This window comes from Fragaria vesca, linkage group LG2, assembly GCF_000184155.1.
Source record: "Fragaria vesca subsp. vesca linkage group LG2, FraVesHawaii_1.0, whole genome shotgun sequence".
Taxonomy (NCBI): domain Eukaryota; kingdom Viridiplantae; phylum Streptophyta; class Magnoliopsida; order Rosales; family Rosaceae; genus Fragaria; species Fragaria vesca.
This window is the reverse complement of record NC_020492.1, coordinates 18,655,172-18,671,300: the sequence shown is the minus strand read 5'-3', so window position 1 is coordinate 18,671,300 and position 16,129 is coordinate 18,655,172. Positions and strand designations below refer to the sequence as shown.

The following is a 16,129-nucleotide window of genomic DNA, read 5'->3' as shown; positions in this document are numbered from 1 at the left end:
AAAGTAATAAACTGTAGGATGCCTAGATGCTAATGCTTGCAGCCCCATAGTACTATTTAAGCTGAAACGGGTTGAGCTTGGAGGCGGATCATCAGGCCATCAACTGGAAAGGGATTCATACCACCTGTGATCTTGCAATCAGGGTTTACAAGTTCCCATTTGAATCTTATAACAAGATGGTGCATAAAACTAAGAATTTGCAGGCGAGAGTAGTCCTTTCCGGGGCAAATTCGAGGACCACTCCCGAATGGGATGTTTGTGTAAGGCGGAGGACTTGATTTCTCGAACCTTGTAGGATCAAACTCTTCTGGCGCTGGAAAATATTCAGGGTTCATTGCTGTGGTGCTCACTGTCCAGTAGACCTACAATTAATTAAAACAAAACGAAGCTATTATATACGCATTTAACTATATAATGCATTCAATAATTAACTTATATTATGTGTCAATATGTATCAAATTGTATGTGTTGATGTGTATAAGTCCTTCCATACTTACCTTCCATCCCTTAGGAATTGTATAACCTTGGTAAGTGATATCTGTTGCAGCCTCTCTGAATGTTCCCTGAAGAGGTGGTATGAGCCGCATCGCCTCCAGGGCTACGTTCCACGAATACTTCATTTTGTTCAAATCATCCCAATTGAGTGCCTCGCCAAATTTTTTGGACTTTAAAATCTCCAGTTGTTCTGTTGGTGAAATAAGAACAAAGTTAACCCTAAAATTAATAACTCTATAGTTACGAACAAAACATGCATCATGTAATCATGTATGTGAAGAGAAAATAATGATTTACCGTTTCGAACTTTCTCATAAATGTCAGGTCTTTCGCCCAGAAACTTGACGATAAAAGTAGTAGTCATAGCCGGAGAGTTGAACGAAGCGGCCACATTCCCCATAATTTTATCCGCAATTTCATTGTCCGGCATCAACTTTCCGGTAAAGGGGTCTGCCGTAGAAATCATATAAGACAAAAGATCTTGCACTTTGTTTCCGGTAGAGGCCATAATTTCTTTCTTCTCCTTAATGAACGACATAATAGTCTCCCTCACAGCCTGCGATGCTTTCATTGCTTTATAAAACGTAGTCCCCGGAATATTCACAGGAATAGTATGAAGCGCCAGCATCATGGTGTCCATCAACTCCGCAAGCTTCTCAATACGAGACTGGTCCTCAAGTCCCATGAAGAACTTGGCCGAGAGGGACAAAACTAATTGCTGCGTGAGGCGATGAGCCTCGAGCACCTGTTTGCCATCCCAGTGCTTTTTCAGGTGGTCAAGAACCATGGAATCCATCCCTCCCACGTAGCGAACAAGGGCTTCGGCTTTCAAAAACCCCGGTGCGGTAACTACATGCTTTTCGCTTTGTCTTGGTATGACGGTGGAAGCAGCTTTCTGGTAAGAAGAGCGAAAGAGCTTCTGCATGGAGTGTGGTCTCCATGCTACAAAGAGCTTTTCTTCGTTGGCAGCCACAAATTTGTGACCGGCAGTACCACATAAGACGACGGTTCGCTCACCTAGAATCTTGGTTTTGAAGATTTTGGAGGAGTATTTCTTCATTCTATCCCCTACAAATTTGTTGTGGTCACTCTGTAGGAAGGCAAAGGTTTCGCCGATAATCGGCCACCCAAAACTGCCTGGGGGAAGATTGATGGATTGTTCATGGAGTTTTGATTTGTAAGCACGAACAAGGAATGCAAGAGTGATGGTAGTGAAGATGGTAAGTAGTGTAGACAAGAGAATGTAAAAGTTGTAATCCATGGTTGATTGGATGACTACTGGTCTACTGCTAATATATAGTTGATGAAAATATTGGCTAGGAGTTGCTTCTTTATATAGAAGTTCGTTCTGCATGCAACTGCACCTAGTTTCTATTTCCTCCCTCACTACGACTCTTCTGCAAGAATTAATAAAATGATTAACTAGGGCATGCATATTATGATATTAATATGTTATCGCTTAATCATAAAAAAATCCAATGTCAAAGGATGACAGTCTCTACAATCAAGGTTTCGATGATCGTGCATGCAAGTCTGGAGATCTACTTTCTATATTATATTTACAATCAAGCCAGGCATGGTCAGCAATCAACAGCAGATCTCATCCCAACCTGGCCAGATAGGGAAGAAAATCTTATTATTGTAATGAGGGCAAGGAACACGATCACTTAGCATTCACGATGAATTATATTCTGCAGGAGTTGTGATACGACCATTCAACACAGAACTTATAAGTTAGTTTTGGCTTGTGCGCAAGTCTAGCTATATTGGGAATGTATTTTATGCTAGTTAATTAGGAGGTCAGGAATTCATTCATATGTTTCTAAAGCTATCACTCCTAGAAAAAAAATTAACGTTTGATGATGAGCATATTGAGAACATATATAGATCTGCAGACTCATATATGTCATCTCTTTGAATTTCACCCCATTTTCTGGCTTGTGTTATCAACTGGTTGTATATTTCAATTCTTCAAATCCTTCGTATTCAAACCCACACACCATCTTAGCTTCAACTTACACTCTAGCGACAACATATGTGATTACCCAGATCATATATCTGATTTGATTCTGGAGTTGGAGTTGGAGTTGAAATTAAGGAGAGGAAGTATCGAGGACAGATAGTGTTGATGATAATCTTATCAAGCCATATTCACAGGGTTGCAATTATTCTATGTTTTCAGATATTGCCAGCTGATGTATATGCAACATACAATAAGAAAGAGTAAATTAAACGTGGTGAATAATGAAGCCTAAAATAGTATAGTCAATGATAAATGATATCACATCAACCAATGATAAGGTATATTGTCACCAGAGCGAATATCATCTACTAATTAATAATGGAATGCTTGAGATCCAATTTAATTATCGACTTTCCTTGTAAGAAAAGATTATAATAGAAATGGGTTGAAGAAGGTACTTAATTGCAGGTAATAAGAACCCTAATCAGCTGTTTGAACTAAGTCACTTGATACATATATATTCACGTAAAATTCTTGATATTACATATCAATATGTTCTGTTGCACTGTCAACACAATGTGCAATTTGTTTTCAACTATTTAAAGTACTGGTTTATGATTTACAGAAACACACACACACAAACACAAAGTTTTTCAAAACATTAAAATCGAACTATATATGCTATCTTTACAAATTCTGTAAACCATTTTTGCATTGATTCATTTGCATGTTGTGGAATGAGAATTTATAGAAGAGCGGTTGCTAAAGATTTGGACAACGTACTTGTTTTGCTTAATCTCTCAGCATGAAAGCTGGGTTTGATTGAGTCGGTTATACTTCATCAGTGATATCAATGCATGTTTCATATACTTATCATGCAGATTTCTTTCATAGCAATCATCATTTGCTCCTATGCAGGATGAATGGATTGATGGGGCACAAAATGTAAAAAACTATTCATTCCCTCAAGGTTAATTAGCAGAACTTGGTCCAAGTGAGTGATGTATCTGGACCTTTCCTCCCATTTTTTTGTCTATCAAAGCATCTGAGTTCAAGCAAATGGATTCATGGTAATTGACTAACTGATACAAGTAGGAATACACAATACAAACATGAACCATTATTGTCTACTTCTAAGACAAACACACATCGACATATCCATACACATACTTCCATAGAAGCACAACAACAAAAACGGAGCTAAAATTCTCCAGAACACCATGAGACCAAGAGATAGCTACAGATCTAGCTGCGAACCCTAAAATGATTGAAACTAGCTAGCTAGATGCTAACATACAAAGGAAACATCCAATTTAAAACTAGCACCCTAAAGTGACCCTTCTTTCGAGTCCAGGTTAATAACCGTCGCTCCAATCGTCAGTGGTGATATAACGCCGTGAGAAGAACACTGCAACCACAAGCATCCAATTTATTCCAGGAGGAAAACAAGAAAATAAGGACTAAAATGAAAGACAGGCCCAAAGAGAAAGATTGGGCCGGGTCAAAACATAAGCTAATCGGGGTTTAAGCAGGATTGGCGGAGCCCATCTTGGTCTAGGCGGAACCTAGGTTAGCGAGCCCTACGCAGGCAGGAGGGTCCCCGTAAACAAAGGAAAACAAAAATAAGTATCTAACTGAAGTAACCGCACTACTGCTCACTTCCTCAGTAGCCCGCCATGTATACTCCTCCCAGCTCTATCATCGTCTTCACACTTATCCTCATCGCCACCGGGGCCCACCCGGAGCAACCCGAACCCGAACCCGAAACTCCCGTTACCCGCTTCCAGACCTACCTCCGGATCAAAACGGCTCACCCGAACCCGGACTACGCCTCCGCCGTGTCCTTCCTCAAATCCCAGGCCGAATCCATCGGCCTTAAAACCCGGACCCTCCACTACGCCCCGAACAAGCCCCTCCTCCTCCTCACCTGGCCCGGATCCGACCCGACCCTCCCTTCTCTCCTCCTCAACTCCCACCTCGACTCCGTCCCCGCCGAGCCCTCCAAGTGGGCCCACCCGCCCTTCTCGGCCCACCGCACCCCCGACGGCCTCATCTTCGCCCGCGGCGCCCAGGACGACAAGTGCATCGCCGTCCAGTACCTCGAGGCCATCCGCAACCTCAAGGGTTCCAACTTCAACCCCATCCGCACCGTCCACGTGTCCTACGTCCCCGACGAGGAGATCGGCGGCGTGGACGGCGCCGCGAAGTTCGCGGTTTCTGACGAGTTTAAAGAGCTGAAGGTGGGGTTTGTTTTGGACGAGGGTCAGGCCAACCCCGGCGATGAGTTTCGCGTGTTTTATGCTGATCGGACGCCGTGGAATTTGATCGTCAAGGCGGAGGGGATGCCGGGACATGGTTCTAGAATGTTCGATAATAGCGCCATGGAGAATCTGATGGAGAGCGTCGAGGTTATGACCAGGTTTAGGGAGGCTCAGTTCGATGAGGTCAAGGCCGGGAATGCTGCTCATTCCGAGGTCATTTCCGTCAATCCGGTTTATTTGAAAGCCGGGATAGTTTCTGGTGATGTGAGTCATGTGGTTTTGTTAGCTTACTGATTACTGTTGTGTTTGTAATTGAGCTTGAAATTAAGGTGTTTTGATTGTGTGTGTTTAGGGATATGCGATGAATATGCAGCCTTCTGAGGCTGAAGCAGGGTTTAATATAAGAATTCCGCCTACTGTAGACCCGGAGCTTGTTAGGAAGAGAATTGCCGAAGAATGGGCTCCGCAAGCTAGGAACTTGACTTACCAGGTACATTTTTGCTGTGTTTAATTCCAGTGACATAGTTCATTGATATTGTTGATGGATTGAGTGTGTTGGTTCATTAAGTACAATGTGAACAATATAAGAGGGAGCTTAGTCGAATTAGACTTATATGTTATCCGCCATGTGATTGAACAGTTTTACTCAAAGTACATAGTTTTGTTGTTTGCCCATTAGGTAGACTATAAGCTAGCTGTTTCATTACCTCAATTCGGTGTTTAAATGTATCGTTATGAATATGTATCACTTGCATCACAGATTTTCTATATTTCATAGAAGTGAGAAGTTTGTGGTGGCCCATTGAACAGTCACGATTAGCAAGGTAACTGATACTAGAATATTAGGTACTTGGCTTGTATGCTAAGGTACTGCTGAAATTGCATTCGAGAAACTTAGTTTGTGCAAGTTAAATTCATTTTATGAGGGTTTTACACTTCTAGGATAAAACTCTTATCAAAACTTGTCTGTTGAGAACATTGTGAACTTAGTGCTCTGAAGTCTGAATACATTCACATTATGAAATACTTGCTCTGAAGTCTGAATACATTCACATTATGAAATTCAAGTATTTCATACATAGTCATCATAGTGTACAACTATGTCTCAGGTCTTTAACATGGAACCAAAGTTAGTCATCAAATTATAGGAGTGGTTAACTTTGGGTTGGGAGAATGGCCGGTTCAAATTCCGATTATTCATTCATTGTAATGCTTATCAAAACTACAACTTTTCAGTGGCTTATCTGAGCCTAATATATGGATTTGAAAATGGCCATTTAAGCAAGCACTTGTCTTTTTACCACAATCTCCTGCCTTCCATGTATCAGCTTAGAGACAATATATGTTCTCAAATTCTGGATATGTGATTTTGGTCCTTCTAATCAGATATCTAATTATACCAGATTTATCTGCTCCACCACTCTTGAGTTTTAAGTTTGTAGATCATCTTCATTTCCTCTGTTTTCTTTAAAACCAAAGGGGGTATAAGTCAAAAGAGGCTCATGGACTCCTTTCCTTTACATGGCAGCTTATTGAGAAAGGGCCCTCCAGAGACTACATGGGTCGCCCTTTAATGACCCCAACCGATGATTCCAATCCATGGTGGTCTGTTTTCAAGCAAGCTGTTGCAGCAGCTGGAGGGAAGCTTGCAAAGCCTGAAATCTTGGCTTCTACCACCGACGCACGGTTCATGAGACAGCAAGGCATTCCTACTCTTGGTTTCTCCCCAATGACAAATACTCCAATCTTACTGCATGACCATAATGAGGTTTGATATGCTACAGTCCTTTTAACTTGCGCTTACCATCAAATTCTCTTCCTGACTCCCTTATGTCTCTTTTGCAGTTCTTAAAGGATACCATATTCTTGAAAGGCATCAAAGTATATGAATCTGTAATCAGTGCTTTGAGTTCCTTTGAGGGGTGATCACATTGGATGCCATCAGTATTAAGTTTGGGGAACTCATTATTTGCTGCAATTCACATGGCGGCAGTGATTCACCATTACACTGGCCTTGTTGCACTAAAGCTACTCAGACAGATTCCAAGGAGGTGAAAGTTTGTTAATATGTTTCTATAGTTTCACAAATTTACATACATTGTCCCCATTAAGCTTTGTACATACATAATGAAGAATCCACATTGAGGAGTAGTTGCAATGGGCCTTTTGTTGTTGGTATTGTCTGTCTTACTCTAGTGACATTACTGTACCTTCCTTGTAATGATCACGCATATGATTAAATTTGAGGTATCAGAAATGAATAGATATAGAGACAGGATATAATTTGTAGTCATGTACTAGTTTCAAATTCAATGCAAATACACGAGGGTAATTTGATTGGATCATCATTTGCACTCTAGCCCTATTATGTGCATAAGTATACAGCATGTCATTTTGGCCTTGTTATTTCTTATAAAACGAGAGCTATAACAGGTTGGATTTAATCAAGAAGCAAATGCACGAATGATTGATTAAAGACTTTCAATTGTAGTTTTAGATAGGACCTTTCACGCGAATGTAAGAACATTGTAGTGGATGTTCCTGGTATGTTTTAGAATAAGTATCCCATGAAATTGTAAACCCAGCTTAAACAAGTTATGGTTCAACTTTCACAATAGTACACCAAACTGCAATTCAGACATTGTATATGCACTGTGAGCCAATAAACTTGAGGCAAACCTAACTATAGTTGTTGCTAATTTCTCATCTATCTGTTTTACTGCTCCCTCTATTAGTATGCTTTTGTGAAGTCTAGGGTTCCACTTGATGATGCTAACATACATTCAGGTATTGTAAAAGAGGGTCACAAGGACTATGATTTTAGGAGCAGTATGACTGTTTTTGGCTGGAACGTACTAGCCATTTTACGCAATCACTTGTCGTCCTTGGATCAGGTCAGATGCGAACTGTTTCTGTATAATGTTCAATGTTCCCTTTTAACATTTGATTAGATCTCATATGAGACCAGTTCCAACGCTCTAGCCGATATCTTTTTAACGTGTTATGTGATAGAACCTCTGAATCTCTAATCAAAGATGTAACCCTCTATACGTTAGAGAGAAACGTAGCTCTGATACCATCAAGTTAAACTGTCTTTAACCATGTTATAAGATAGAACATCTAGTCGAAAATGTACCATCTATATGCTAGCAGTTGCAGTACATTCGTAATATGTTAACTTGCAATGTTTATCAAGCTAAAACATTCTACGGGCATGTCAATATATGCGTGTTTATGAGATTGAGAGATGCAGATTCAGAGAAGTAAGGTGTAGGGAACTTATCACAAGCATAATCAGTCAATGTAAGATCGAGGGGTTCGAGGATAACAAATGTGTGTGCAACACTATTTGTTGAACAAATACCTCGTGAAGGTTGTAACTAAGCTGCGAGCTGTAATATTATTCACTGTTCCGGTCAACAAGTTCGTCCTGCCCTCAAAACCAGGCAATTGAATAACATTGGTGACCAAACATCAATCCACAGTGACGTGAGGCCATTAGCAATGATATTGGATATCGTTCTTTTTCTTTCTTTGCTTGATACCATGAACTTTTTCCGGGAAGTTTCTATGAATACAAAACTAAGAGATTTGATTCCAATTCTTATTCATTTTATATCATATCATAGTATATAAGACCCTTATGTACCCACATGGATCTTGCCCCTTCATTATCCAACACACTCCCACCTTCGAAACCCGAAGCTGCTTCACTGCACTTTCGCCCATATCCAAGCTCCTAACTTCATAAATCAAAACCCGATCTCTTCCATTGTTTAGTTTGTTGTTGTTTTTGGCACTTGGCCTCATGAAACCAAAGCAGTCCCTACCTCCTCAGGGCTCGACCTGCATCCATTTAATCCGGACTTGATATTATTCAATTGGATGTGTCCTCCTCACCTACTGATATATGCATGGTACGGAATTGGTACGGTGCTTGCCAGTTAAGAGATACAGAATCAGTTCTGTGGATACTGGTTTTTAAATGTATATAGGAATAGATAAGATGCTTGAGAAGTAGCAATGAATCTTCCTTGATAATGTGCATGATTGGACTTGAGTTGAATCGAATCTCTCTAGTTGAGTAGTTTGATATACTATGTTTAAAGCAGGGGCGGATCCAAGAATCGCAACCGGTGGGACTTGGATTTTTTGTAAGAAAAATTTTTTGACGGTGCTAAATAAATTTATAGATTGAAAATAAAGATAAATGTAGTCATAAAGGATGTAGTGGGCCTTTACCACTCCAATGTTTGTTTAATTTATAAAACACTCTAGACGTAACAAAATAAAACTAAATAAGCATTTCAATAAGACCGACAACCTCACGTCCTCACCGATGCTGTGTGACAAGGGTTTGGCAAGGAAGAAAAGAAGACAACAGACAACATAGATGTATATCTTTTTTGAGAAGATAGAGAAACTTATCTCTTTAATTAGCAAAAATAAAATTAAGTATACGGTAGGCACTTGGATCACATCAATGCTAGCTAGGACTAGAGTGAGACTATCCCACAAAATATTTGATTAGTAATTATACAAGATAAAGGAATTTGAGTGGGACTTAAGCTCAACAATCTTACAATCACACCATAAAATTAGTGATAATTATAAGTACTAATTTTTTTCCCCAAAATATTTGGGTGGGACTTGAGTCCAATGGTGCTTGTATCTAGATCCGCCCCTGGTTTAAAGTGATTATTAAGATTATGGGTTCCGTCGGTTGTTTAACATGGTATCAGAGTAGAGGTTATGATTTTGAAACCAAGTAACAAAATGAGCATACGCATAAATGCTCTAGCTTAACATACATCGACTATTCTAACGTAAGCTTTTGTGTCGAATAGTTGCATAGACTCTTACATTGCAAAGACTTTAGAAGCAGCCTAAGATGCTGTTTAGATGTCTTGTGTGACTATATGGTCTACCATATTGACTAAGGTGCTCCTGGTTCTTTGGGTGTCAAATTAAAATTTCAAGTGCCAATAGTAATGTGTACTGATACTTCATAACCCTAGAAGAAAACAACACCATGCAGGATGAAGAAATTGAATTGGAAAGTGATGTGCATTTGATTATCCCTGCATGCTTATTTTGAAGTCACATCGTCGATGTTGAATACAACTCACATCCAGACCAACACAATTAATATGAGACGTTGGTTTCACATATAGGCAGCTTCCAAGTAAGAGAAGGCCTTTCAGGCTTTCAGCTAGCATTTGTTACTTCTAAAATCCCCATTTCCTGTTCTTCACAAAAAGAACAAGAACTAATAATTTCTCAGTTCCCAAAACCACTTGTGAGACTTTGAATAACATGGTCAAATTATATTCTTAATCATAAAACAAACATCAGGCCGTGCCTACTTGGGAGTTCATAAAATAAAATTATATAAGACCCAGTTCTAGTTTTTGCATTCTCGAATCTCGATCATCACCAGCTCATTTGGTCCTTCAAGAACAGAAGAATTCATAAAGTCAAAGAAATTTACCATTTGACATTCATATATACATGCTTAATTTACTATGTTATAAGGTGAATAATCCTAGTGGGAGCATGCGATTTTGTAGAAGGTCAAGCAAATTAGGTCATGAAATATACTAATGAAATTTCCTTATAGTTTCCCTAAAACGAACAAGTCTTGCTTCGATTCCAGGATTTCTGAAAATCTTTAAATAAAATAAAAAGATTAGAGCTAGTGTGGCTTAGCATGTGAGATTGGTCTTAAAATAATTCCACATTATTTCATCACGAATCATACTGTCAGCCACCTGATAGGAAAATTCATATATATCATATCGAAAAACATATTCATTAATTTCGATATTAATTCTGTACAAATAAAACAATGCTGCTGTACTAATTAATTTAAGAAAGATCATCAGAAGAAGATGCCAAGCTTTAAGAGTGTGAAAGACTCAAACAAAAACTGGGGAAGGAAGGAAGGAGGGAGGAGGGAGATGGACTCGTACGGATTGACGACACTATTCTTTTCACACACATGTATTATCATTGGGGATGCAAATTCTCTGCTCAACATTCAATAAAGCTTATAGCTAGCCTCTCTGGTTCTTTCTTTTCTGCGTGTGTTTATATTTAATTGCTAATGTGCGTGGTAATAATTCATGATTGAATGAGAAAGTTCTTGAAGAAATTCAGAATCTGGGATTTAAAATAGCTAGTAGTTGAGAAAATTTGCAGGCAATAACTTTGTGATGCTTCTGCAAATGAGAAAAGCAGCTGGATATATAAGTTGTGTAGCTAGTCTTTGATCACATGGACAGGTTGTGGGTATGGAAAAAGTTGCAGACCCTTGTTCACATAGCTTATCTAGATGATGTTTTGGGGGTTTAGGGTTAGTTACACATGGGTATTGGGTAGTTAAACACCCTAGCTAGCTTATCATAACAATATTGCCCCCAGATTTTGACTTGGGATGTTTGCTCCAATATTGCTCTAGAATTAATATTTTCTCTTACAATACTATATGTTATGACCCTTTCATCGCATTTAACAAGAATGGTTTAGACATGTGAATTCTTGTTTGTGTAATGTAAGTTGGAAAACCAGATGTTAATGGCAATCGAAGATCAGAACTAGATTTATAGAGGATATATGGCCTGGTTACCCTCAGCTTGATATCTCCGGCCACCTTATGAACTTAAGACTACCATTTTGTGTGACATGGAAATGGTTTACATGACATAACATCCCAAAGTTTTGCTAACAAAATCATTACGCTCGTAATGTATGTCATTGTATTACCATTAACATTTTCACCTTGTTAACTATGACGTTTTGATCTCCTTTTGCATAAGGCGTAACAAATCTAAACGAATATGTGAACGCTAGCTTCATTGACATTTTAGTGTTCATGTGTGTTCGGCTTAGTATCTGTTTCTACTGTTCTACCTTAATATTGACCCTCACTTCTTACGTACATTTAAAATGTGTACGTACTATCTAGATCACTCTTCATTGACATTCCTACTGAAACATGAAAAGGGTTTTACAAAAAGGGTTTCTACCAGAAGGCGTTGTCATTTTAATCGACCAGGGAGTCAGGCAGGCTGCTATGCTGGAAATTGAGCTTGATAAAATAATCTCACTGCATGTTGCATCACTCGGTCTCAGCCCTTTCAAAGTAGCTTTCGTAGTCTAAAGCGAAAATGAAAACTAGGGTCCAACTTTGTTTCAGAAGAAAAGAGCGTGTTTCCTACACCATCACACTCCATGCCATGCACCATGCATGTTCGTCTTTCTGTGCTGGCATTTTGCTCCAAAGTAGAAAAAAAGGGGAAGAATAAGAGAATCCATGAATCCCACATCGAACTTGATAAACCCAACAGCCACCACAGCTAAAGTCAAGACACGCAGGCGTAAGCAAACCCAAAGATTTCCCATCACACAGTTGCGACTTTACCATGATTATTCAATTGCACTTGAGCTTGTACTTTCTAGAGAGAGAAAGAGAAAGAAAGAGAGAGTGTGTGTTACTAGTGAAGCTAGCCCACCACCTGTTTGGTGATATGCCTGTGAGAGTGAAAGAAAGAAGACGAAGATGAGACGCGGTTTTGGAGCTCTGCGAGACAGACAATCTCCAGCTGTGAGTATATTTCTATTTTTGGGCTTACTGTAGTAGAATGCGCGTTAATTTTGAGTTTTGTTTTGGTTGGGGTTTGGTTTGCTTTGTGAAAAAGCCTTTATTAAGCTTAAGCTAGCATCTTGACCAAAAAAAAAAAGCTTAAGCTAGCATCACCCTGCAGATCCTGGAAGCTGCCTCTAAGACTTTGGAATCCAATGGTTCTCTCTCAGTGATCTCTATACTACTACTATACTCCTATGCATTATTGAAAGCATCAATTTCATAAGCAATAACATCACTCCCTGTAAGAATATGATGGGCTAAAATATGAAAAATATATGTGTGCATAAGTTACCCATTTGTCCTCTAGGTTTCTCATTTGTGTTGGGTGTCAACTGGGGAGGGTTGGCTTCAGTGACTTGTTGTCTAAGTCAAAAACTCAGGGGGAACATTATTTACTTTGATAATCAAACCTTTCCATGCTGGTCTCTGATTGAAGCCATATAGATCCCATGTTGAAATATTCTGTTGACAATCAAAAAGATTTACACTTTTGAGTCGATTGCTTGTTACTTTCAGTTATGCAACTGTCACCCAAATCAAAATGTAATCCAAGTGTCTTCCTACAGAAATGTACACTCTTACATTTTCAGATCAAAGAGGTCAGTAAATCAGTAATTTACTAGCTTAATATACATTATCATAACTATGATAGGATAAGAAAGGAAATTTAAGGATATGCATAGTCTTGATTATATACAGCTATCTATTTTCTATTTTATGCAAACTTCAAAATATCTGTCATGCACCCAATTTAATAGTCATTGAGTTACTTTCATAGCCATACTGTTTTTTATTGACTGGAGTACTAGAGAGATCTGCTGGCAAGCTGTGTGTTAGCTCAACACGTCTATAAATAGCAACCCTTTCTCCATCACATTGAGTTCCCAATCTCATTCATATCTTCACTTGCACACAAGAACTACCAGAGAAGTTACCTACCTAGAGATCAAAGACACACAACCAGTCACCCCCTTCAAGGCTTCAAGGCTTCTTCAGCAATCAACACCACCCTTTGATCATCAAGTTAAGCTTACTGTCATCTCATTCATTAGCTATGGTGAAGACAGAGCAGATGATTCAGCTGGCTTCTGAGACCCCATTGAAACCAGTAATGCCTTCGTTGAAAACAACATCGAGGGACAAGAAGAAGAAGTACAAGGGAGTGAGGATGAGGAGCTGGGGCTCCTGGGTCTCGGAGATTAGAGCCCCAAACCAGAAGACAAGAATATGGCTAGGCTCATACTCAACAGCAGAAGCAGCAGCCAGAGCCTATGATGCTGCTCTCTTGTGCCTCAAAGGCTCCTCGGCCAATCTCAACTTCCCAAGCAGTGCATCCTCACAGTTTATTCCTCATGAAAATACCATTATGTGCCCCAAGGCCATTCAGAGAGCAGCTGCAGCTGCTGCTAATAGCTTCAATCATGACAATGCCACCACCACCACAGCCTTATCTCCGCCATCACCGCCTCCTAATGACGTCTCTTCTTCCTCTTCATCACTGGTCTCATCCCCATCAATGTCATCATCCTCGCCATCGATTAATCTCGTTGATGATGACATGTCCTCACTGATGGGCTCATTTGGGTCCTATACTCCTGCCACTTATGATCATAATCCACAGGCAGACTATGAAGCACCAATGTGCACCATGGAATCATGGAACAACTTTGATGATTTATTCACTGGTGCCTTGTTGGATCCACCTATGAATTATGACTTTTATGAAGAAAGCGATATTCGCTTGTGGAGCTTCTGCTGAGGCCTGAGACAAATCATCCAACAGTTGGAGAGCAACATCATATTCTTTTAATCCAATTCATATTCATTCAATCATCTTCAGGAAATTACTTGAAGATATTACTGACAGTGACCCAAATTCTTTTACATTCCAAATGATAGGTGAAGAAATTCACATGGAGATGAAGAGACATCTTTTTGGACTCTCTATCTCATGTGAGTTTCTAGAATTATTGATATGTATTGTTAAATGCAAAAGTGTGTAATATTATGCAATGTTATTAATATATGGTCTTACATTGTAATTGAATAAGAGAAATGGGGAATTTTTTCTTTTCAACAATTTCATCTTATGTCCCATGTTATGTATTGCTCTTGTCTCATGTGAAGAGTCTGAGACTCTCACTTATTGTGTATGGGGAGGTATCAGAGATGCCAGTCTCACTTGGAACAAAGACCAGGAGGAACATGAGGAGGGTTGTGGAAACTTGAAACCATCTGAATTTGTTTTCATCTCAAGGAACAATGTTTCTCAGTTTTTTAATTTCTTCTTCATTGGGAAAATCAATTTAATGAAAAAGAACAACAGAGACTTGCATTAGACCCAATCAGAATCAGATACACCAGCTCCACCTGCAAGAGGTCTTTGTAGTTTCTTCCTTGTACATGCCTCATTTGGTACCAGACACTTGTGAATTAGAAAGGAAGTCTCTTCCTATACTAGATAAGCACAAAAGAAATGAAAATTGAAACCCTTCAACCCTCAATATCCGAACTGTAATCGGAAAAAAGGTATGTACCTCAGAATACATATCTTAGAAGTAACTTTTTTTCTTGCAAACAATATAGTTTGGATTGATCGTGTCATTTGAACATAGTTTGAACTGATATTCTCAGATTGTAACATGCCATATCTCGAAAACGCAGGGAGAACATTACTCACCAAAAATGATATATGCCTTTGCTTTTGTTTTCTGTGTCAAAACAAAAGAAACGATATGTCTAATCATGTACTTCTTACAGAAGAATCAATGAATTTGACAGTTTGTGAGCAAGCATTTGAATCTGGTCAAGTGTTTGAAGAACTTGTTCAAGCCAAGAACATGATCTGTCCTCAAAGGAGCAATGGCTGAGAGCATGGCATGGGGTCCCATTCTCATTTGTTTCCCTTTCCTTTACAGTTTACACTGCATTTGGTCTTCTTCACCCTTCTTCCATCTTCTCCATGGGCCATTCTCATTTTAGGAAAAACCTCTGTGTTTTGGTTAAGGACCTCCTTTATTGACAAATATGGGCACTTTGGGCCCTCATAAGAGCCAACATAGGATTACCCTTCAGGTACTCATTTTTAGTATTTTTAGAGCACATGACACCCCTAAATGACAATTCTCTAAATTACTACAATTGAAGACACAGCATGTGATCTCAGCTCCAAAGGGTTCAACTAATCCCAAATTTCCATGTTCCTATCATCTATATTATTGTCCTATTTTTGTTGATATTACTAAGGTTTGATGTTTGGTAAGCGAGTTTTGTTGTATTTGGTATTGTATCCCTTTGGAATTATGCTAATGAGGTATTATAATGATTAATCATGGTTTGGAATTCAAAGACAAGGACTGATGGAAAAACATTATAATGGGGATTTTGGTGGGATTGATTTGTTTGATTATATGTGGGTTCTATTATTTGGTTATCAGGGAAAATTGATAATTCCATTCTGGTTTGCTGATTGGCTTAACAACTTTGATATAATGGTATTGAAGTTAAGGGTGATGCACTGATTCTCAATATATATGTAGAGCCAGATGCATGTTAAATCCATCAAACATTCAGATCCAACACTGACCATGAGCTCAATGATTTAAGCTTGGCCTCTTTAGGACAAAATCAACGCTGCAGATTGATGATTGTTACAACAATGTCTTTTCTTATAATGAGATGAACTAAGGCTTATACATGTACAGTTATATTTTAGCTTTAGATTTCGATTACTTGATTCTCCTTTCTATGTTGGGATACTCA

General features: G+C 39.1%; 4 protein-coding genes across 4 annotated transcripts; 2 read left to right on the top strand and 2 right to left on the bottom strand.

Moving 5' to 3' along the window:
* Window positions 1-56: 56 nt before the first annotated feature.
* LOC101298199 (cytochrome P450 716B1-like) lies at window positions 57-620 on the bottom strand. Its single transcript, XM_004292641.1, has 2 exons — window positions 498-620; window positions 57-362 (listed from the first exon to the last, which is right to left on the bottom strand). The coding sequence occupies exons 1-2, from the start codon at window positions 618-620 to the stop codon at window positions 57-59; spliced, it is 429 nt and encodes a 142-aa protein (XP_004292689.1).
* A 47-nt stretch (window positions 621-667) lies between these two features.
* Window positions 668-1,756, bottom strand: LOC101297908 (cytochrome P450 716B2-like). Its single transcript, XM_004292640.1, has 2 exons — window positions 803-1,756; window positions 668-685 (listed from the first exon to the last, which is right to left on the bottom strand). The coding sequence occupies exons 1-2, from the start codon at window positions 1,754-1,756 to the stop codon at window positions 668-670; spliced, it is 972 nt and encodes a 323-aa protein (XP_004292688.1).
* Window positions 1,757-4,134: 2,378 nt separating this feature from the next.
* On the top strand, window positions 4,135-7,066 carry LOC101297614 (aminoacylase-1-like). The gene is made up of 4 exons (XM_004292639.1): window positions 4,135-4,983; window positions 5,072-5,209; window positions 6,248-6,487; window positions 6,565-7,066. The coding sequence occupies exons 1-4, from the start codon at window positions 4,135-4,137 to the stop codon at window positions 6,643-6,645; spliced, it is 1,308 nt and encodes a 435-aa protein (XP_004292687.1). The 3' UTR covers window positions 6,646-7,066.
* A 6,181-nt stretch (window positions 7,067-13,247) lies between these two features.
* LOC101299633 (ethylene-responsive transcription factor ERF012-like) lies at window positions 13,248-14,443 on the top strand. Its single transcript, XM_004290800.1, has one exon. It carries the CDS (start codon window positions 13,422-13,424, stop codon window positions 14,124-14,126), a length of 705 nt encoding a protein of 234 aa, XP_004290848.1. The 5' UTR covers window positions 13,248-13,421; the 3' UTR covers window positions 14,127-14,443.
* Window positions 14,444-16,129: the final 1,686 nt, after the last annotated feature.